This window comes from Aquarana catesbeiana, linkage group LG01, assembly GCF_042186555.1.
Source record: "Aquarana catesbeiana isolate 2022-GZ linkage group LG01, ASM4218655v1, whole genome shotgun sequence".
Taxonomy (NCBI): domain Eukaryota; kingdom Metazoa; phylum Chordata; class Amphibia; order Anura; family Ranidae; genus Aquarana; species Aquarana catesbeiana.
The window spans coordinates 262,137,273-262,160,079 of NC_133324.1; the positions used below are offsets into that span (position 1 = coordinate 262,137,273).

Genomic DNA, 22,807 nt, shown 5'->3' on the forward strand with positions numbered 1-22,807 from the left:
GGGGATCAATGGATGTGTTTCGGGGGTGCAACCCCTTACTCTCACCTACTTGAGTTGGGAGGAAGGGGTTGCACCCCCAAAACGCGTACATTGACACACTGTGTGCATCTTCAAAATTTGGCTTTTAAAATACTTTAAAACTGGATTTAAAATAACAAATTCCACAACAAAACGGTACAATTTTTGTGTGTTTTAGATTCTGCCAAAAACATCAATGATGTTCTTCATTTTTTGTTGAACATCATTGATGTTTTCCTTTATCTTTTCTAAATCACGATTGCACACCATGATCTCCCCGATCAGGACGTGTGCACTTGCACTGGTGAAATGAGTTTCTTCTTCCACAACATCCACATCACCTAAAAAGAATAAAACACACCATGTATTATAAATATGCAGGCATACATCTATTACCTGAAGCTGTGGTCTCAGACACTCACCTGTTGTGGTCACTATTTCAACCACGTCATGAACCTCTCCTCTCTCCACATCCTCAGGTTGTGGTGTGGTGACTTCCCCTTTTTTAGGAGGTTGGGGGTCCCTGGTGTCCTCAGACGTCCCGAGTCTTTTCTCCCCTATGTGAATTAAAAAAAAGGTATACTTAGCAGAAAGATATTTGAGGCAAGAAATAGGAATATGAAACATTGCTTGGAAGTGTCGTACAATTCTCTGTTTTGGCAGAGTTCCAAGCTGAATACATGATTTTTTACCTTTCGTAAAGCTGTAATACTTACTATTTTTGTAAAGTATCACACATGTAGAGACCCTTAGTATCCACTGGAGCACCTGTGTGGGACACCCTAAAAAGGGTGTTCTGGTGTCCCACACTAGTGCTCCTGCATCCAGATGTGTAAACAGCAAGTCAAGTTTGCATTTACTTCTAGTTACAAACACATCTAGACAGCAAACTTCTTTTAATACAAATAGGCTTGAACAAATGTAGTTAACCTTCATCTGCCAAAAACATTGTATTAGTGGTCGAACTAACGATGTTTACTACGAACGATTACTGTGCCCACAAACCTGAAACTTGCCATTTTAAACACCATTTTAAACTGTACAACAGTAAAGAAAAGCACATGGACCAGCACGGAAGTAATAATAATAATAGGAGCACATGACAAAATACTTACTTTTTGCAGCACTCTCTTGATCCTTCTGTATGGATCCTGCTGCCTCAATTTGAGGTCTGACCATCGTTTCCTCAGTTGATCCTTGGATCGTCGTACCCCAAAATTCTTCTGCAGACTTTTCACAACTTTAGTCATGATTTTGGCCTTTCTCACATTTGGGTTTCTGTATGGTCCATATTTCCCATCATAGTCGGCCCTCTTCAAGATGTCCACCATCTCCACCATCTCAACAAAGGACATATTTGAGTCCTTAAATCTCCTGGATCGGGACGTTTGTGGCTCTGGGCTTTCGTCGTTGCAGGTACTCTCATGCACCTGCTCTGTCTCTGCCATGTGCTCTCCCACTGTACCGAAAGAGAAGGGGCGGGGAATATACTAGAAAGAAGGTCAGGGGCGGAGATTCATGCATGCGCAGTGTATATAAAGCATAGCACGCATGCGTCGTACATACGATCTGTGAGCGGAGGACGGAGTAGCATAAGCGCCGTTCGTGCTAACTAAGGTAACATTTTAACTTGGGGCATCAGTGGCCTATACTGCTTATAGATTGAGGCCTATATTGGGGCAAAATTATGAGAGTTTAGCCTGACATTAGGGTTTGTCTTGTGTTGTGTCTTACAGAGAATTTGGATAAATTCAATGACCATGACTTCCTCCCAAACTTCATTGATAAATACAGGGAGCTGCCCTGTCTGTGGCAAGTGAAACACCCATTTTATAATAACAAACTAAAGTGGAAGGCAGCGCTGGATCAACTGTTGGAATTAGTGACATCAACTATTTGAAGGCCAAAATTGGTGGCCTGAAGAGCACATATAATAGGGAGCGCAAAAAGGTCCAGGATTCCATGAGATCAGGAGCAGCAGCAGATGACATTTATGTCCCCAGGCTCTGGTACTACAACAGACTGCAGTTTTTGTAAGACCAGCCTGAAATCAGGTCATCACTCTCAACCCTTCCTTCCACACTTCCTTCCACTCTTGCTTCCATTTCAGATGAGGCTTCAGACGTACAACCTGGGCCTTCCACCCAGGAAGATGTGGAGGAGCCCAGCTTGAGCCAGGTATAGCATTGTTCAACATATTTCTTGTCAAAATGTAATTATGTTAACTAGATGTTATTGATCAATAACTTCAGATTTAACAAAGTGGTTTACATATCAATAGACAGTAATAGCCAAAAATGATTTGAACAAGAATGAAAAATGCTGGAGTCAGAATTTGCAACAGTCATGAGCTCAAAATTGTGTGTGATTGATGACCAAAAATATAAAACTATGTACCATTTTCATATGCAGGAAAGTCTCAGCCAGGAGGAGGCCGTGGAAAGTCTCAGCCAGGAGGTGGCGGGGGAAAGTGGCAGCCAGGCGGTGGAGGGGAAAGTGGCAGCCAGGAGGTGGCCATGCCCAGTAGCCTGACCGAATCGCAGGTTCCTCCCCTCCGCCTTCGGAGTCAGCACTTGTTTTGATTCGGCAGGCTACTGCGGTCCTTACAACAACCCCCAGTGTTCAAGAGACCTTTGCCTGTATGACGGCCAGTAAGATGCAGGAAATGGAGGTGGGCCAATGCATCATCAGTGAGGAGCTCATATTTCAGGTCCTATATAAGGGGGTGATGGGCGAACTCACAAACCTATGTGAGTTGGACCATACTCCTCCACCTCCTGCAAATGACGCAGGCTGTGTAAGACCACAGCCTCGGGACATATATGTCATCTGCTGCTGCTCCCGATCTCTTGAAGTCCTGGACCAGATTGTGCTCCCTATTAAATGGACTCCTCAGGCTACCAATTTTGCCTGTCAAATAATTGTTGTCTGCCCTGGGGTACAAAGGCTTCACCAATTTAAACAGTTTCTCCAGCGTTGCCTTACTCTTTTTTTTGTTATGACCCCTAATAAATTTCTAATTAAAAAAAAAAAATCCTTGGCTATGTGTTTTACTTCAAAAAGGACAGTTTGTTTGTGAGTAGGCAGGTACATTTCAAAAATACAATGTCAAATTAACAAGGGACACCAACACCAACCAACCACTTTGAGGTTCAAAAATACAAGATAATAATGGTGTTGTGGTAACTTGACACACAAAACGACAAAAAATATTATGGAGATCACTAGAAAAAAAAAATCAGAAGATCTTGCTAAAAAAAAAAAAGTAGATCACTATTAAAAAAAAATTAAACATTATTCAGGAGATCTAGCAAAAAATAAAATAAAAGATTATTCAGGAGATCACGAGAAATAATAAATAAATCAGTTTGTCAGAACTCTGTGTGAATATCAGCAGCAAAACAACTTCATTATTCTAGCATTATAAAGAAGAAGAGAATGTGCTGCATTAAAAGATGAAAAACTTTGCAGCGAGACAAATGTGCTATCTCCATTATGAACGCTAGTTTTACCAGACCGAGCGCTTCTGTCTCGTACTTGATTCAGAGCATGCGTGGAATTTTGTGCGTCGGAATTGTGTACACACGCTCGGAATTTCCGACAACAAGTTTTTTTGTCTGAAAATTTGAGAACCAGCACTCAAACAGTTGTTGTCGGAAACTCCGACAGAAAATGTCCGATGGAGCATACACACGGTCGGAATTTCCGACAACAAGCTCACATCGAACATTTGTTGTCGGAAATTCCAATCGTCTGTACTTGGCATTAGTGTGTAAATTGGCTTGACCTCACTGCGCTTCACCTCAGTAGTACATCATCCCTATAGTGTTAATGAACTTGATATGGTCCATCTTGGTATTCATGTTTTTATTTTCTTATGATGAGAGAAGTGTTACCTAGATCACTATGTCTTGGCATCAGACTCATAAACCCTTATGTTGTAAAACCATTTAGAATTCATCTTTAGCTAGCTACAGTGCCTTGCAAAATATTCACCCCCTTGGCATTTTTCGTGTTCATTTTCGTTTCCTCACAACCTGGAATTAAGATGGATTGTTTGAGGATTTGCATCATTTAATTTACAGAACATGCCCACAACTTTGAAGATGTTTTTTTTTTTTATTGTGAAGCAAACAACAAATAGGACAAAATAACAGAAAAAGTCAATGTGCATAACTATTCACCCCCCCTAAAGTCAATACTTTGTAGAGCCACCTTTTTTCGGCTATCACAGCTCTAAGTCGCTTTGGATAAGTCTCTATGAGCTTGCCACATATTACCACTGGGATGTTTGCCCATTCCTCCTTGCAAAACTGCTCCAGCTCCTTCAAGTTGGATGGTTTGAGCTTGTGAACATCAATCGTTAAGTCTGACCACAGATTTTCTATTGGATTGAGGTCTGGGCTTTGACTAGGCCATTCCAACACATGTTTCCCCTTAAACCACTCAAGTGTTGCTTTAGCAGTGTGTTTGGGGTCATTGTCCTGCTGGAAGGTGAACCTCCGTCCTAGCCTCAAATCACACACAGAGTGGTACAGGTTTTGCTCAAGAATATCCCTGTATTTAGCACCATCCATCTTTCTCTCAACTCTGACAAGTTTCGTAGTCCTGACTGCTGAAAAACATCCCCACAACATGATGTTGCCAACACCATGTTTCACTGTGGGGATGGTGTTCTTTGGGTGATGTGATGTGCTGGGTTTGCGCCAGACATAGTGTTTTCTTTCTTGGCCAAAAAGTTCAATTTCAGTCTCATCGGACCAGAGCACCTTCCGCCATACACTTTGGGAGTCTCCCACATGCCTTTTATCAAACTCAAAACGTGCCATTTTGTTCTCTTGCTAAAAGTAATGGCTGTCTTCTGGCCACTATGCCATAAAACCCAACTCTATGGAGCGTACGGCTTATTGTCGTCCTATGTACAGACACTCCAGTCTCTGCTGTGGAATTCTGCAGCTCCTCCAGGGTTACCTTAGGTCTCTGTGCTGCCTCTTTGATTAATGCCCTCCTTGCCCAGTCCGTGATTTTGGTGTGCGGCCGTCTCTTGGCAGGTTTGCTGTTGTGCCATGTTCTTTCCATTTGGTTATGATAGATTCGATGGTGTTCCTAGGGATCATCAAAGATTTGGATACTTTTTCTATAACCTAACCGTGACTTGTACTTCTCAACAACATTGTCCCTTACTTGATTGTAGAGTTCCTTGGTCTTTATAACAGTGTTTGGTTAGTGGTGCCTCTTGCTTAAATGTGTTGCAGCCTCTGGGGCCTTTCAAAAAGGTGTGTATATGTAATGACATCATTCCACTAATTATGTGACTTCTGAAAGTAATTGGTTGCACCAGAGCTTTTTATGGGCTTCATAACAAATGGAGTGAATACATACACACATGCCAATTATCATTTTATTATTTCTGAAAAATAGTTTTATGTATATATTTTTCTAATTTTACTTCACTGACTTAGACTATTGTGTTCTGATCCATCACATATAATTCAGATTTAAAAAACATTGAACTAAAGGCTGTAATGTAACAAAATAGGTAAAAATCCAAGGGGGGTGAATACTTTTGCAAGGCACTGTAAATCTAATTGGCTACAGTAGATTAGTGCATGTTGCACCTCGTAATTGCTTTTTTGTTCTGCCTGTTAATCTTTATATGCCATAGAAAAGTTTGCAAATGCTTATATTTACTCCTTTTATACTGTTTCCAGGCTTCCAGGTCTTGAAATCAGCATCTCACTACTGGCCTTTGGAAGTAGTTAATGGGATTCGTGAGCTTCCCCGGGTCACTGAAGGCAGGATGGGTCCTGTGGGTAATGACAGCAACAGAAGTATGTACAGCTGTTTTATACATATGCATCTTACATCCTAGAGTGTCTCGTATATTATGTCCTTCACGTACACTTACATAAATTTAATTTGCTGCTTACATTGCCTTGAAGCACATGGTTTTATAAGCAAATTATGAAACTGCCTTGTACACAATTCTTAAGAAATACATCAGGTTTATTAGTTGAGCTAAACTTAGATCATGTCAGTTAAAAAAATAAAATATAAGAGCAAAACTGATTTAAATGTAGTCCTTAATATGAATGCATTTATTCCCTACTATAGTTTGTATTTCCAATTAATTTTCTATTTAAATAGAGTGCACAGGTTAGCTAGGTCGAATACTGTTGCTTTGTTGATCTTGTCTCCAATGACATCAAATTTAGTTAATTTGCAATGAAAATGGAAAGATCAAAAACAGCTTGACAGAGATTTTCAATTATTCTACAGAATCACAACATGATCAATATGTGACCTGATTGTTGTGAGAGATTGCTGATTATGTTAAATCGCTTTTGAAAATTCTGTAGTGTTTCCTAGCCTGTTGCATTTTCCACCTCAGCCAGGCTTGCTTACTATATTGAATTAATTCCAACGTTCAAAGCAAGCAAGAAATAAAAAATGGCTGTTCATAAGTGATGAAGAAAATATATAGAGAATATAGCGTTAGCACGAGCTTAGATTTACTAAGTAGACTTAAGTAGACTTGTTTGCAGAGATACATCTTGTAGAAGCACATCTGGATATTCATGATAAGTTTAGAGATTTGAAACACATGCCTCACGATAAGGCAGTTAAAACTGTACAGGGAGATTTTTTGGAAAAACATGTATATATGAACCAATCAATTTTTCATCCAAATTTATTTTTTACTAATATATTAAGGAAGTTTCATATATCTTTCTTATGGACAAATATAAAACTTTCTATGGTTCTTGCTTCTATAAATTAAACAACATTTGATCCCAGAAATGTGGTTATTCTTAAATACCTATAGTTTTTCTTGAACACATTAATTAGATAATTACCAGAATTAAACTTCTATCTCTTTTGTAAACATTTAAAAATACAAGGATATTTGATTTAAATTCTAGAACCCATTTGCTTGTATTTATCCATCTTTATCCCTCTACCCTGGAGCCATGCGTATTATTAAACGTTTGATCTGCTTTGTTTTTTTGCCTTCTCTGGAATTCCAGAGTTTTCTTTGACAGCTATCAGATGTACATACTGCAGAGCCCTGTTAGTAAAACACAAGTTAACACTGTTTTTACAAGAGATGATTGCATAACCAACATTGCATGGGTCATTTTGGTGCTTGTGTTTGATTAAACACTACAAAATGTTCTGAGAGTATCTTGGGAATAGGAGATCACAGCTGATTTCAAGAAGCTGTATGTGTTAGTCAAGCTGCTTTCCTAGTACATGCCGTCTGTGCTTTTAAATCATAATATAAACTAGTACTGTTAATTAAACTGTTTTAAAAATCACAAGCAGTGACATTTAGGTTACATACTTAAAAATTATTGTTACATTTTGTAACAGATTGCGCAGCCAATTGTTTATGGCGGGATTAAAGATTCCTTCACATGGAGTCAAGTTCACTCCAATCATAGGGGATCCGTGAGCAGATCCCCTGCTAAAACGGAGCGGAATGGGACGAAAGTCAGATTTTTTTACATTCGTGCCTGTTCAGTTTGTGTCACGGAGCAGGCCTGTGACATCGCTTTGTATGGGCAAATGTAGACTTCACTGTGCGCTTACATCAAGCTAGCTCTGATCTGTCACGTTTATGTCCGGAAAAACTTAAAAGATGCAGTTCTTTTTTTATTCTGGACCTGGACAGATTCAGAAGTAAGCTGGTGTAAATGGATACAAGTCCACTTACATCTGCATGTCTACAGGTCTGCATGGAGCTTTCAATCAGGTCCACCTGAAAAGCAGTTTTTCAGGCGGACCTGATCAGAATGCACGTGAAAGGGCCCTAACCCCAACCATACAGGCAGCAATGGAAAAAATGTGAGGAAGGGTTGGAATTTCTATTACTATAGGTTCATATACACTATATGACCAAACGTTTGTGGATAACCAACCATCACATCTACTTATGTGACCAAAATAATCTGGACACCCCTTCAATGATTGAGTTCAGGTGTTTCCAGTAAAAAGTACAGTTGAAGCTAAAGCAAACAAAGACATTTTTTATATTATATACAGTGCCTTAAGAAAGTATTCATACCCCTTTACATTTTCCACATTTTATCATGTTACAACCAAAAACGTAAATGTATTTTATTGGGATTTTATGTGACCAACACAAAGTGGCAAATAATTGTGAAGTGGAAGGAAAATGCTAAGTGGTTTTACACTTTTTTTTACAAATAAATATGTGAAAAGTGTGGAGTGCATTTGTATTCAGCCCCCTTTACTCTGATACCCCCTTATTAAAATCTAGTGGAACCAATTGCCTTCAGAAGTTACCTAATTAGTAATTAGAGTCCACCTGTGTGTAATTTAACCTCAGTATAAATACAGTTGTTCTGTGAAGCCCTCAGAGGTTTGTTAGAGAACCTTAGTGAACAAACAGCATCATGAAGGACAAGAAACACACCCGACAGGTCAGGAAAAAAGTTGTAGAGAAGTTTAAAGCAGGCTTAGGTTATAAAAAAAAAATATCCCAAGCATTGAACATCTCACGGAGCACTGTTCAATCCATCGTCAAAAAATGGAAAGAGTATGACACAACTGCAAACCTATTAAGACATGGCTGTCCACCTAAACCGACAGGCCAGGCCAGGCAAGAATAGACATTAATCAGAGAAGCAGCCCATGGTAACTCTGGAGGAGCAGCAGAGATCCACAGCTCAGGTGGGAGAATCTGTCCACAGGACAACTATTAGTGGTGCACTCCACAAATCTGGCTTTTATGGAAGAGCGGCAAGAATAAAAGGCACTGTTAAAAGAAAACCATAAGAAGTCCAGTTTGCAATTTGCGAGAAGCCATGTGGGGGACACAGCAAACATGTGGATGAATGTGGCAGAAAACTAACACTATCCCCAACATGAAACATGGTGGTGGCAGCATCATGTTGTGGGGATGCTTTTCTTTAGCAGGGATAGGGAAGCTGGTCAGAGTTGATGGGAAAATGGATGTAGCCAAATACAGGGCAATCTTAAAAGAAAACCTGTTAGAGTCTGCAAAAGACTTGAGACTGGGGTGGAGGTTCACCTTCCAGCAGGACAACCACCCTAAACATACAGCCAGAGCTACATAGGAATGGTTTAGATCAAAACATATTCATCATTGTTAGAATGGCCCAGTCAAAGTCCAGACCTAAATCCAATTGAGAATCTGTGACAAGACTTGCTGTTCAAAGACACTTTCCATCCAATCTGACAGAGCTTGAGCTACTTTGCAAAGAATAATAGGTAAAATTTTCACTTGTTAGATGTGCCAATCTGGTAGCGATATACCCAAAAAGACTTGCTGTAATTGCAGTAAAAGGTGGTTCTACAAAGTATTGACTCAGGGGGGCTGAATACAAATGCACGCCACGCTTTTTAGATATATATTTGAAAAAAATGTTGAAAACCATTTAGCATTTTCTTTCCACTTCACAATTATGTGCCACTTTGTTTTGGTCTATAACATAAAATCCTAATAAAATACATTTACGTTCTTTATTGTAACATGACAAAATGTGGAAAATTTCAAGGGGTGTGAATACTTTTTCAAGACACTGTATTTGATATATTATTACAAGTATTGACATAGCGCTAAAAATAAATGACACAGCATATCAGTCCCTGCACACACACTACAGCCAGTTTGGAAAGTACTGTGCATGTTCTCCCTGTGCTTGCATGGGTTTCCTCCAAAACTCCATGCAGATAGTGTCCCGATAGGGACTTGAACCAGGGATGCCAGTGATACAAGGCATTAGCCCTAACCACTAAGCCACAATTGTTTGCTTACAACCTTTTCTGTTCCACCATGACTGTGCCCTTGTGCACAAAGCCAGCTTTCTGAAGGTAAGGTTTGATCAGTTTAGTGTTTTGTAAAATAACAAACAGGTTTATACTTACCTGCTCTGTGCAATGGTTTTGCATAGAGATGCCCTGAACCTCATCTACTGGAGTCCCCCTGTGCGGGATCACTCCTGAGACAGGCTGTGTGCATTCATAGACACACACAGCACAACTTGGCTCAGCATCCTCTCTCCTTACAGGATTTCATTGACAACAGCAGTAGCCAATGGCTCTTGCTTCTGCCTCTGTGTCCTGTGAAGAGAGAAAGACCACCACCACTGCAAATGGACACATCGCTGGATCGACAGAGGGATCAGGCAAGGGTGAGGGGGCGATACAAATACTGGAACATTTTTAACCTTAATGCAGGCATGCATTAGTGGATAAGGTCACCTTTTTTACAAATAATAATAAATGAAGATTTTTTTGCAGGTAAAAAAATGTACATTTATTATTTTTTGTTGTAAGAGCTTGTAAAGCATTGCACCATCGATCAGCAGATTGCTGATGCCATGCAGGAAAAAATCAATGAACTACCACGGTGCTCAGAGCGCCATGGTAGTTCATTGAGAACTACAAGCCTTGTAGTTTTCCATTCACAGAACACTATGAATGAGTGAGTTTTTTTTTTAACTTTGACAGCTAGCGTGGGGGGAGAAGATCCCCCACTAGCTGTCATAGCGGGGGAACAGGGGCTGATCCTTTCATAACATGTTACATGTAACAGTTACATGTAACATTTATGTTAGGTTAAACGTATCCTTTAAGGTAAAACATGTTCTGTTTTTACAGCCATTTTAAATCATATTGGGATTAATTGCAATACTGATGCGAGCCTGGTGTTCTTGTCCAACATCAGCACCTAACTTCACAAAAATCCGTCTGGTTGAACAAGCAAAAATGCCAAGAGACACAAACATTTTATGGAAAGTCTTTCCAAAAGAGTGTATGTAGTTATAGCTACTAAAGGGGGCCCAATCCATTAATAACCATAGTTTGGAATAGGATGCTGAACAAAGCTCATATAGGTGTGATGGCCAGGTGACCATAACTTTTTAGCCATATAGTGTAGCTATCTGTGCCCCCATTGGGAAAATCCAACCTCACTTCCTACTCTAGAGAAAAGGGTCTACATAACAGGAAGTGAGGGGAAATTTCTCTAACTGGAATTAATACAATAATAAAAACTTTGGAGAGGTTCTAACCATTTACGCTGTTAAAAAAAAAAAGTTCTGTCCGGAGTTTTCAAATTCATATGCTACATTCACACCTTTGTGTTTTTACATATAGTGTATTTTCGGGGTGGTGCATTTTAAACACTTTACTATTAATCATTCCTATAGAAGGTTTTTTTTTATGGAAATCGCAAACTAAAGAGGTAAGCAGAGTTTTGCCTTAACGTTCAGCACCCACAATGCACCAAAATGAAGAGGTGTAAATGTAGCCTTATTCATACATTACTATACTTTTATTGTAAAAAATCTATAAAAGTTGTTAAGTGAAGATGATCTTGTAAAAAGTACAAAAGTATGGATTATTTGAGTTAGTAACTTTATGTTCACAGCTCTGTGTGCTTTTTTTGTTCTTATTTCATCCCCTATTATCAATGCACCTTGTGAGTTTTGCTTCCATAATCCATGATCATACACCACCATCATTTTACATTGTGTCTTGTGAGATCATTGCTATTCAGCTTTATATCTCTCAACAAACAAGACTGCTGAATTTATGACCTTTTCCAGTTAGATTAGTTTCTACCTTCAGTGCTCAGGAAGCGGGGTTGGCTACACTCATGCTAAGTAAGTGGGGGCCATCTTAGTCTTCCATGTTTGACATAATGAATGCCTTTACAAGGCACTGTAGAAAAACATTACATTATCATATTCGATTACATGTATCATATTCTCTTACACCTAGACTGGTTAAAGTAAATTATTGATTAACCTGTTTTGATGGAAGTAAAAAAAATAGTATTTATTTATCGTATGAAGCTAAAACACCACCACATTCTCTGTAATGTTAGTAAATGCAATGTAGCGTCAGCAGTTTGTCCCCAAATATATGTGGCTATTAGCTATTCTCCAGATAGTCTAGGGATGACCGTCTTTAAGATTAAACTTGTTTGGATTAATATCTGCCTCAGTGCCATATATTATTCCTATTTTATGTTTTGTTGAGAGAAATAAAGTATATGTTATATTTGTTTCTCATGTGTGATTTTGTTTGTCTTTTATCCATTCCAGCTGTCATCATCCACAATTACATTGTGCTCCCTTACCATAATTCTTCCTCTGTCCATAGCAATGACTCTGCCTTTTCTAACTTGTCTGCAACTGTAGGTGAGGACTGTGCAAGTATACATCATGCATGTGTGCATGCCATCTGTGTGTAATTTGAATAAATATTTATTGTTTTTTTATACTTTTATTATTGTAAATACTTTTCATTTTCAAAGTGTAAGAATTTGTATGTGTGACATTATTTCAGCAATCCATCTCATGCCAGTGCTGCATATTTTCCTGTAAAATATTATTTGATATATTGCAATAGTCACTAAAATACAAGTTGCTTTAAATGGAAAAATAATAGTAATAACTATATTAGGTATTACCCCAAATATCTGCCATGTAAGTAATTACAATTACCCGGAGATCCTTTCTTATTTTGAGCAGGTACTTTCCTATACATTTACTAGAAGGGATTGGCTAAAGTCTCACTATGTCTACTTGGTATTCTTGGGACATTCAAAAACATAAAATTATAGCTGAACTTTAGCAATAAAGAAAATTCTCCAAAACTTTAGTGAGCAAACTTATTTGTAATGAAGTATGTCCCACATAGCGTAGACAGCTGGATGCTGTAAACATTATCACTGGAGGGATGCCCCATCCTCTTTCTGTCTCTGAACTTCAACAAATACGGGTAAAGGTGCAAAATGTCCATGCTACAGGTGTAGTAATCTTCCTGGTAGTCCAATAATCAGGGGACCCCAATGGACTATCTTCCACCTCAAGCACTGAACATGGAGCACTGTAACTATACACCCACTTGTGCCACCAATGTAAGCACTAGAGCCTTGCTGCCCTCTTAAATTCTAGGAAAACCGGGCCAAAGACAAACATGAGAAGAAGGCGCACCAGCCTAATGCATTACTGTATAACTGTTTATTGGAAAAGCTTGAAGAAGGGGGCTTGTCTCTCGAAATGTGTCAGCTGCACCTGATCTAATGGTGATGCGTCTGGTGGAGATTGGCTCATGTTACGCCTGTGTTAATTCTCCTTTTGTGAGTATTATGGTATGTATTTTTTATCCAATAAACAGTTATACAGTAATGCACTAGGCTGGTGTGCCTTCTTATGTTTGTTTTCCACAAATGCAGGGGTTAATAACTTTGGGTCTTCTGTTAACCAGCAGCAAATAATTTACCAATGAGGAGCCACCCACTTCTCCCTTCTCCATTAAGAAAATCGTTTTCATTGCTTTCACTGCCTGTAACATGATCTGTGGATGGTGAGGGAATCCTGGGACTCATCAGGTTGTCGCTCATTCACAGATCATGTTACAAAGCAATGAACTTTTCTCAAAGAGGGAGGAAGGAAGAGGAGGTGGGTCACTGAAGACCTGAAGCAATTAATCCCCACCAGCACTGAACGTTCAGAGCCAGGAGGAGGACGGGGTATCTCTGCAGTGAAGATTTCTCCAGGATCCAGCTGCCTGCATGGTGTGGAACATACTTCGTTGGGGAAAGTGAGCTCAGTAAAGCTATGAAGATTTTTTGGGCTAACATTCAGCTTTACACAACTTGGAAAAACAACAAAGTTACTAATGGGAAAAAAAATGCTTGTCTTAAGATAAGTAATGACATTCGCTTAAAGTTACCAGCCACTAGACCAGTGTAAAGGTTGAGTTGACAGCAACTAGCTGAATCATTAGCCATATCATAGGTTTCACTGGGATTTACTGCAGGAGTCTCTCACCTTGTTTTCCATCCACATAGACTAAAAGCCACATGAAAGAGTCTCTTTCACTGTATTCAGCATAGAGGTGCATAAATGAAATATTGAGTAGGACTTGGGTGAACTAGCAGAGATCAGACATTTATCACTATGGTTTTCAAGACATGAATAAGAATCCACAAGTAAAGCACCCTTTTAATACTAATTTAAAATGAGTGTACAGTAATAATTATATATAATATACCACAGTATTCATTGCAAAAAACCTGATGTTATCCCAGAAAATATGGAAACTTTCTTATAGAAGATAAAAATCCTATTTGTATTTATTTTTTCATGTACAGTACCCCTTGGGCAAGCATTTCTTTAATTAAAATGTTTTATGTTTATAGTGTTCCAAAGATTTACACTGTTCTGAAATATGTAGTCGTAGATGTGCTGGATTCATTATATAATTACAGAAGTCATCAACATGAAAGACAGTACTTTCAAAATCCTGGTTCAGGAGCCCATGAAGTGTGATTCTTTTAGTATTAAACAGTATTTCAGTCGAATTACATTTTAGTAAGTGGCCATTTGTAATGTGAGCTATAGAAGGATGTATTTTCTGAGAGGATCAGTCCATATAACGTCTGATTGTCACTTATGTTATCAATTACATGGGCTCCGTATGGTTCTATGTCTCTGGAAAAGCTGTGGACTTATCAGCAAGTTTTTGGTGTTAAATACTGAAACACTGAAAAAAAGCTGGAGCTATTCAAATCTGTTAGTTCCCTGAAAGTAATTGTTAAAGTCAGAACCAAATTGTTAAAGAGCTAAAGTCAGCTGAGGACGATATGTGTTATAGAGTTGTTTAAGTAAAATACAAATAAAAAAAAAGGGGATCTGATTTACAGTTTAGGAGACTATAGACACACAAAATTTAGCACTTTTAACACCACCTATAGAACAGTGTACAGATTCTAGTGTGTTGCTGTATTCTTAAGAAGAAAGGGTCTACCTCCTAGGCATAGCTGCTCTTTTTTTTATGCAGTGCTATGTACTGTATATGTTCTAAATTCAGATAGTACACTGCAGCTTTACACTTACAGTGCCTTGAAAAAGTATTCATACCTCTTGACATTTTCCACATTAACATTGTAACATTTCATGTTACAACCAAAAACGTAAATGTATTTTATTGAGATTTTATGTGATAGACCAACACAAAGTGGCACATAATTGTGAAGTGGAAGAAAAATGATGTCATTACTTTGTAGAACCACCTGTCGCTAGAATTACAGCTGCAAGTGTTTTTGGTAATGTTTCTACCAGCTTGGCACATTTAGAAAGTGAAATTTTTGCCCATTCTTTTTAGCTCAAGTCTTGCCACAGATTCCAAATTTGATTTAGGTCTGGACTTTGACTGGGACATCCTAACACATGAATGTGCTTTGACCTAAACCATTCCATTGTAGCTCTGGCTGTTTGTTTAGGGTTGTTGTCCTGCTGAAAGTGGAACCTCTGCCCCAGTCTCAAGTTTTTTGTAGACTCTAATGCCCTGCACACATGGGCGGACATTGATCGGACATTCCGACAACAAATTCCATGGATTTTTTCAGACGGATGTTGGCTCAAACTTGTCTTGCGTACACACGGTTATCCCTTTGTTCTGAACGCGGTGACATAAAACACGTACGTCGGGACTATAAACGGGGCAGTAGCCAATAGCTTTCGTCTCTTAATTTATTCTGAGCATGCGTGGCACTTTGTGCGTCGGATTTGTGTACACACGATCGGAATTTCCGACAACGGATTTTGTTGTCGGAAAATGTTATAGCAAGCTCTCAAACTTTGTGTGTCGGAAATTCCTATGGAAAATGTGTGATGGAGCCTACACACGGTCGGAATTTCCGACAACAAGGTCCTAGCACACATTTTCCATCGGAAAATCCTATTGTGTGTACAGGGCATAACAGGTTTTCTTCTAAGATTGTCCTGTATTTGGCTCCATCCATCTTCCCATCAACTCTGACCAGCTTCCCTGTCCCTGCTGAAGAAAAGCATCCCAACAACATGATGCTGCCACCACCATGTGTCACGTGGGGGTGGTGTGTTCAGGGTGATGTGCAGTGTTAGTTTTCCGCCACACATGGTGTTTTTCTTTTAGGCCAAAAAGTTAAATTTTGGTCTCATCTGACCAGAGCACCTTCACCCACATGTTTGTATGTTTGTTGTGTCCCCCACATGGCTTCTCGCAAACTACAAACGGGACTTCTTATGGTTTGCTTTCAACAATAGCTTTCTTCTTGCCACTCTTCCATAAAGGCCAGATTTGTGGAGCGCAGAACTAATAGTTTTCTCCCACCTGAGCTGTGGATCTCTGCAGCTCCTCCAGAGTTACCATGGGCCTCTTGACTGCTTCTCTGATTAATGCTCTCCTTGTCTGGCCTGTCAGTTTAGGTGGGCGGCCATGTCTTGATAGGCTTGCAGTTGTGCCATACTCTATCCGTTCTTGGTTGGTGGATTGAACAGTGCTCTGTGAGATTGGTATATTTTTTTATAACCTAACCCTGCTTTAAATGTCTCCACATCTTTATCCCTCACCTGTCTGGTGTGTTCTTTGGCTCTCATAATGCTGTTTGTTCACTAAGGTTCTGTAACAAACCTCTGAGGGCTTTACAGAACAACTGGACTTTGATTGTCATGGTGTGCAGCCACTTCTTTGGATATATGTACTTGTCGGAAGCGACCCGGGGCTAGCAGCCATGTGGGGAGTCCAATCAACTTGATTTCTCACTTGGAGCAGCACATCTTTCACTTTAGCACCTTTCTTGTAATTGCGTACCCATGTAGTATGGGCCTTTGTTAAGACGCCATTCACTGCTGTACCGAACCTGTAACCAAGTGTGCTGAGGCCTGAGAAAAAGTGAGACAATTTTTCACTGCAAATCTACAGGCCCAATTCTGATGAACTGGCTTATTAACTCCATTCTCTGGGAGGTGTTACTTGGACTTACACTTACAGTGGGGCAAAAAAGTATTTAGTCAGCCACCAATTGTGCAAGTTCTCCCACTTAAATATATGAGAGAGGCCTGTAATTGTCATCATAGGTATACCTCAACTATGAGAGACAAAATGTGGAAACAAATCCAGACAATCACATTGTCTGATTTGGAAAGAATTTATTTGCAAATTATGGTGAAAAATAAGTATTTTGTCAATATCAAAAGTTCATCTCAATACTTTGTTATATATCCTTTGTTGGCAATGACAGAGGTCAAATGTTTTCTGTAAGGCTTCACAAGGTTGTCACACACTGTTGCTGGTATGTTGGCCCATTCCTCCATGCAGATCTCCTCTAGAGCAGTGATGTTTTGGGGCTGTCGCTGGGCAACACGGACTTTCAACTCCCTCTAAAGGTTTTCTATGGGGTTGAGATCTGGAGACTGGCTAGGCCACTCCAGGACCTTGAAATGCTTCTTACAAAGCCACTCCTTCGTTGCCCGGGCGGTGTGTTTGGGATCGTTGTCATGCTGAAAGACTCAGCCACGTTTCCTCTTCAATGCCCTTGCTGATGGGAGGAGGTTTGCACTCAAAATCTCACGATACATGGCCCCATTCATTCTTTCATGTACACGGATCAGTCGTCCTGTTCCCTTTGCAGAGAAACAGCCCCAAAGCATGATGTTGCCACCCCCATGCTTCACAGTAGGTATGATGTTCTTTGGTTGCAACTCAGCGTTCTCTCTTCTCCAAACACAACGAGTTGTGTTTCTACCAAACAGTTCTACTTTGGTTTCATCTGACCATATGACATTCTCCCAATCCTTTTCTGGATCATCCAAATGTTCTTTAGCAAACCTCAGACGGGCCCGGACATGTACTGGCTTAAGCGGGGGGACACGTCTGGCACTGCAGGATCTGAGTCTCTGGCGGCGTAGTGTGTTACTTATGGTAGCCTTTGTTACGTTGGTCCCAGCTCTCTGCAGGTCATTCACTAGGTCCCCCCGTGTGGTTCTGGGATTTTCGCTTACCATTCTTGTGATCATTTTGATCCCATGGGGTGAGATCTTGCATAGAGCCCCAGATCGAGGGAGATTATCAGTGGTCTTGTATGTCTTCCATTTTCTAATTATTGCTCCCACAGTTGATTTCTTCACACCAAGCTGCTTGCCTATTGAAAATTCAGTCTTCCCAGTCTACAATTTTGTTTCTGGTGTCCTTCGACAGCTCTTTGGTCTTCACCATAGTGGAGTTTGGAGTGTGACTGTTTAAGGTTGTGGACAGGTGTCTTTTATACTGATAACAAGTTCAAACAGGTGCCATTAATACAGGTAATCAGTGGAGGACAGAGGAGCCTCTTAAAGAAGAAGATACAGGCCCGTGAGAGCCAGAAATCTTGTTTGTAGGTGACCAAATACTTCTTTTCCACCATAATTTGCAAATAAATTCTTGTCTTCGAACAGCTGCCTGCTACTTGCCAGGCATAAGACTTTAACACACATCACACAAAGGCATGAACTGTTGCAGCATAACTTGCTTTACTGGAGTGAAACAAGAACAGTCCACCTATTTGGCATATGAGGACTTTTTACATATACATGGTATAGAGCAGATTAAAAATCAGCAAATTAGCCCATATTTATGGTTATCGGTGCTGGATGGGGTGAAGTATTAAACAACTGTTCCAAGTTTAGGGTGTAAAGAGGTATTGTGGTACTCACAAATGCACAGTAAAGTCCACCATGTTCAGGCCTGAAGCCCCCAGCCCTAAGGCTGAGTTACCCCTATGTACCCCTCCATGCCTGTAGGGTGGGTACATAGAATAAAAGGGCACATTCTACATTCCTGCCCAGTAAATCATAGCACATCCATGTGCCATGGTAAGTACTGCAATCCCAAAAAACAATCACTAACTATTGCCATAGTACCACTATATATCATAATAACTGGCCTAAAACAATCATTTTCAAGTTAGCTAAACGTTTAAGAATACAGATATAGGGGGGCAGGGATCAGTACTTTCCAGTAAAAGAGTCATGGTATTAAATGTAGAGGATCACTCTGGTCATGTAACTTTTCAAATGTGTTACCCAAGATTAAGTTCATTGTAGCACTTCTGAGATCACTAATTAGTTGGTATAAACTTTGGGCACTTGTAGATAGTCCCAAACAAACTTATTGTACAGGTCTTGATGTCCCCTTTCCAGACAATGAAATTGTCCTTCTAGCACATACTGTACACAACACACACATGAGCATTGAAGCATTTGATTGCACCCCCTTCCCTTGACCCTGGGGTAGAAAGCAATTGTCTGCATCAAGTGCTGGCAACATCGGCCCAAAATCTGCCTGCTTAAGGTCATCTAAGAATATCAGTGCAGCAACACATATCACATGGAGGCATGACCTTTTGCAAAAAACACTTGCTTTACAGATATTAACCAAGAACAGACCCCGTAGTTGGCATAGGAGTAATTTTTCATACAATTTGCATAGAACAAATAAAGAATAAGCAAAACTTTAGTCCATATTTGTAATAATCGATCCAAGATGGGGTTTAGTGTAAAACAACTGTTCCCCGTTTAGGGTGAAATGAGAAGGTATTGCAGTACTCACACGCCATCAAAAACATCATCAATGAGTAGCATTTTTCTTCCTATTATTCAGGCCTAAGACCTTAAGCCATAAGGCAGAACCCAGCCCAGCTCCAGCAACTACATGTTACTCTGGCTCTATCTCTGGTTCCAAACACTCTCTAATGCCCCCTACTTCAGACCTGCAGGGCAGGTACACAGTGTAATAGGGCACCAATCCCATTCTACAAGAGACCAGGTCCCTGTGAATTCAAGCTACCCTGCCTGAGTGGAACTTAAAGGCATGTACCTACCATGGCTAATGATAAAACTAGCCTGGAAAAAATACTTGACAAGGATTGCAGAGGGTTAACATAGCAAGTTAAACAATAATTGTCTTTGACTTTTTGTTGATTCCTGGTTTTCTATTGACACACATCAGAAGATGTAGAGATAATGTTTACCTTAATAAACCATGAGTGTACTGTGCTGGCAAATCCCCATTATCAGTTGTAAACTGGTTTCAACAATGTCCATCCTAGAGCCATTGGCTGAGAGAGCTGATCCAGAGCCAGTCGGCAGACAATTTTTGGTCATGCCCTTTTGACCGAAGCTGGCCTTTTGGCTGGCTTCTGTCGGATCTGCGGTAGTACACATGACCGAATGTCGGCCAGTTTCTATTGAACCGCCCAATGTTGCCCAACATTCGGCTTGTGTGTACTAGGATTTAAAGATCTCAAGGCTTGAATTCTACATTGTATTTTGATGAAGAAAAACTAACTCTATCGTCATCTTCCTCTCCGAAATCCTTTACTATATCTTGCAGGTCAGTATATAATCCTGCCGCAAAGAGACAAATAGAAAAGTAAGAAATTATTTTAACCACTTCAATACCAGGCACTTAGACACCTTCCCACCCAGCCCAATTTTCACCTTTCAGCGCTGTTGCAATTTGAATGAAAATTGCGCGGTCATGCTACACTGTACCCAAACAAATTTTTTATCATTTTGTTCCCACAAATAGAGCTTTCTTTTGGTGGTATTTGATCACCTCTGCGGTTTTTATTTTTTGCGCAACAAATAAAAAAAGACCGAAAATTTCGAAAAAAAACAAGTTTTTCTTTGTTTCTGTTAAATTTTTTTGTAAATAAGTACGCTTTCTCCTTCAATAATGGGCACTGATATGGCTGCACTGATGGGTACTGATACGGCGGCACTGATGGGCACCGATGAGGTGGCACCAATGAGGTGGCACTGATGAGGTGCCACTAACGGGCACTGATGATGGGCACTGATAGGCGGCACTGATGGGCACTGATAGGTGGCACTGATGGGCACTGATAGGTGGCACTGGTATGCAGCACTGATGGGCACTCATAGGTGGCACCGATGGGCACACATAGGAGGCACTGATGGGCACTCGTAGGTGGCATTGATTGGTATATATGGGTGGCACTGATGGGTACTTATGTGTGGCACTGATGTGTGGCACTGATGGGCACTGATAGGTGGGCACTGATGGGCAATGACAGTTGGCACAGATGGGCAATGACAGGTGGCACTGAAAAAAGCATTGCTGGGCAGATCTGGGCATTGCTGGGCAGATCATGGACATAATAGTGCCAATCAGTGCCCATTTGTGGGCACTGATTGGCACAGATTGGGCACATGTGGATGGCCATGGGGTACATACCTGGCCATCCACGTTGCCCCTTCCCTGGTGGTCCTAGTGGCATCCCTGGTAGTCCAGTGGGGTGATCTGAGGGGGGGCTGCGCTGATAAACAATCAGCGCAGACCCCCCCTGCCAGGAGAGCCGCCGATCGGCTCTCCTCTACTTGCGTCTGTCAGACGCGAGTGAGGAAGAGCTGATCAACGGCTCTTCCTATTGACAGCGCGATCAGCCGTGATTAGACACGGCTGATCACGTGGTAAAGAGCCTCCGCTGGAGGCTTTTTACCAAGATCAGTGTAGCGGTGTGTCAGACTGACACACCGCTCCACCGATCGCCGCGATGCGCGCCCCCGGGGGCGCGCTGCGGCATGTTATCCTGCTGGACGTCATATGACGTCCAGTCAGGATAACAGAACCACTTCCCGGATGTCAATCCGCTATAGGGCGGGCGGGAAGTGGTTAAAGATTATATTATATATACTGTGTAAATGGGAACACATAACAAACATATAGTGGGGGATTCTAAAACTTGACTGCAAAGTGGAAGTACAATTGAAAGGGAATGTTTAGTCTTTCCGATGTTTTTCTTTTCAAATAAACATTTAAGTATACTGTATCAGCTTGCTGTTATTAGTGTAAAAAAGTAAATTAAAAAAAACTTTTTTATTTTTATGAAGAAGAAACACAGTTTGCTTGTACTTTAATTGCTGCAACAAAATCCCATGGGAGATACTTTCTGTTGTTCTCATTGGTGCAGGGATGGAGCAGCTATGTAACCCATGTTACACTCACCACTTTTTTTCTAGTGTAAAATGCTTTACAAACCTTGTTTCAAGGATCAATTTAGCATTGCTACATACAGTTGTGCTCATAAGTTTACATGCCCTGGCAGAATGTATGATTTCTTGGCCATTTTTCAGAGACTATGAATGATAACACAAAAACTTTCCTTTCACTCATGGTTAGTGTTTGGCTGAAGCCATTTATTATCAATCAACTGTGTTTACCCTTTTTAACCACGTGCTGACCAGCCACCGCAGTTGTACTGCAGCAGAATGGCATGGCTGGGCGAAACGACGTTATGTAACGTCGCTTCGTCCTGTGGCCACTAGGGGGCGCCCGCTCGCCCCCCGAGCCGATGCTAGTGCCCGGCGGTCTCGATCACCACCGGCTCCCGCGATCGCCGCTGAGACATGGAGAACCCGGAACTGTGTGTGTAGACACAGGTATCCGGTTCTCTGAGGGGAGAACTGACAGATCATCTGTTCATACAGAGTATGAACAGCGATCTGTTAGCTTCCCTGCACAGTCCCCATCCCCCTTCAGTTAGAACACTCCCTAGGACACACTTAACCCCTTCACTGTCCCCTAGTGTTAACCCCTTCACTGCCAGTGACATTTTTACAGTAATCAATGCATTTTTAATTGCACTGATCGCTGTATTAATACCAATGGTCCCAAAAATGTGTCAAAATTGTCTGACGTGTCCGCCATAATGTTGCAGTCACGATAAAAATCGCAGATCGCTGCCATTACTAGTAAAAAAAAAAATTGATAATAAAAATGCTATAAATCTATCCCCTATTTTGTAGACACTAGAACTTTTGCGCAAACCAATCAATATACACTTATTGCGATTTTTTTTACCAAAAATATGTAGAATAATACATATTGGCCTAAGCTGAGGAAAAAAATAGTTTTTTTATATATTTTTGGGGGATATTTATTATAGCAAAAAGTAAAA

At 40.5% G+C, this 22,807-nt stretch overlaps 1 protein-coding gene across 1 annotated transcript in view; it reads left to right on the forward strand.

The window, feature by feature from the left end:
* ADGRD1 (adhesion G protein-coupled receptor D1) overlaps positions 1–22,807 on the forward strand; it is a 921,219-nt gene that overhangs the window by 52,100 nt on the left and 846,312 nt on the right. Inside the window, exon 3 of the mRNA XM_073628314.1 lies at positions 5,730–5,849. Within this exon, the coding sequence (XP_073484415.1) occupies positions 5,730–5,849 (120 nt within the window). The remainder of the gene's footprint in view (positions 1–5,729; positions 5,850–22,807) is intronic.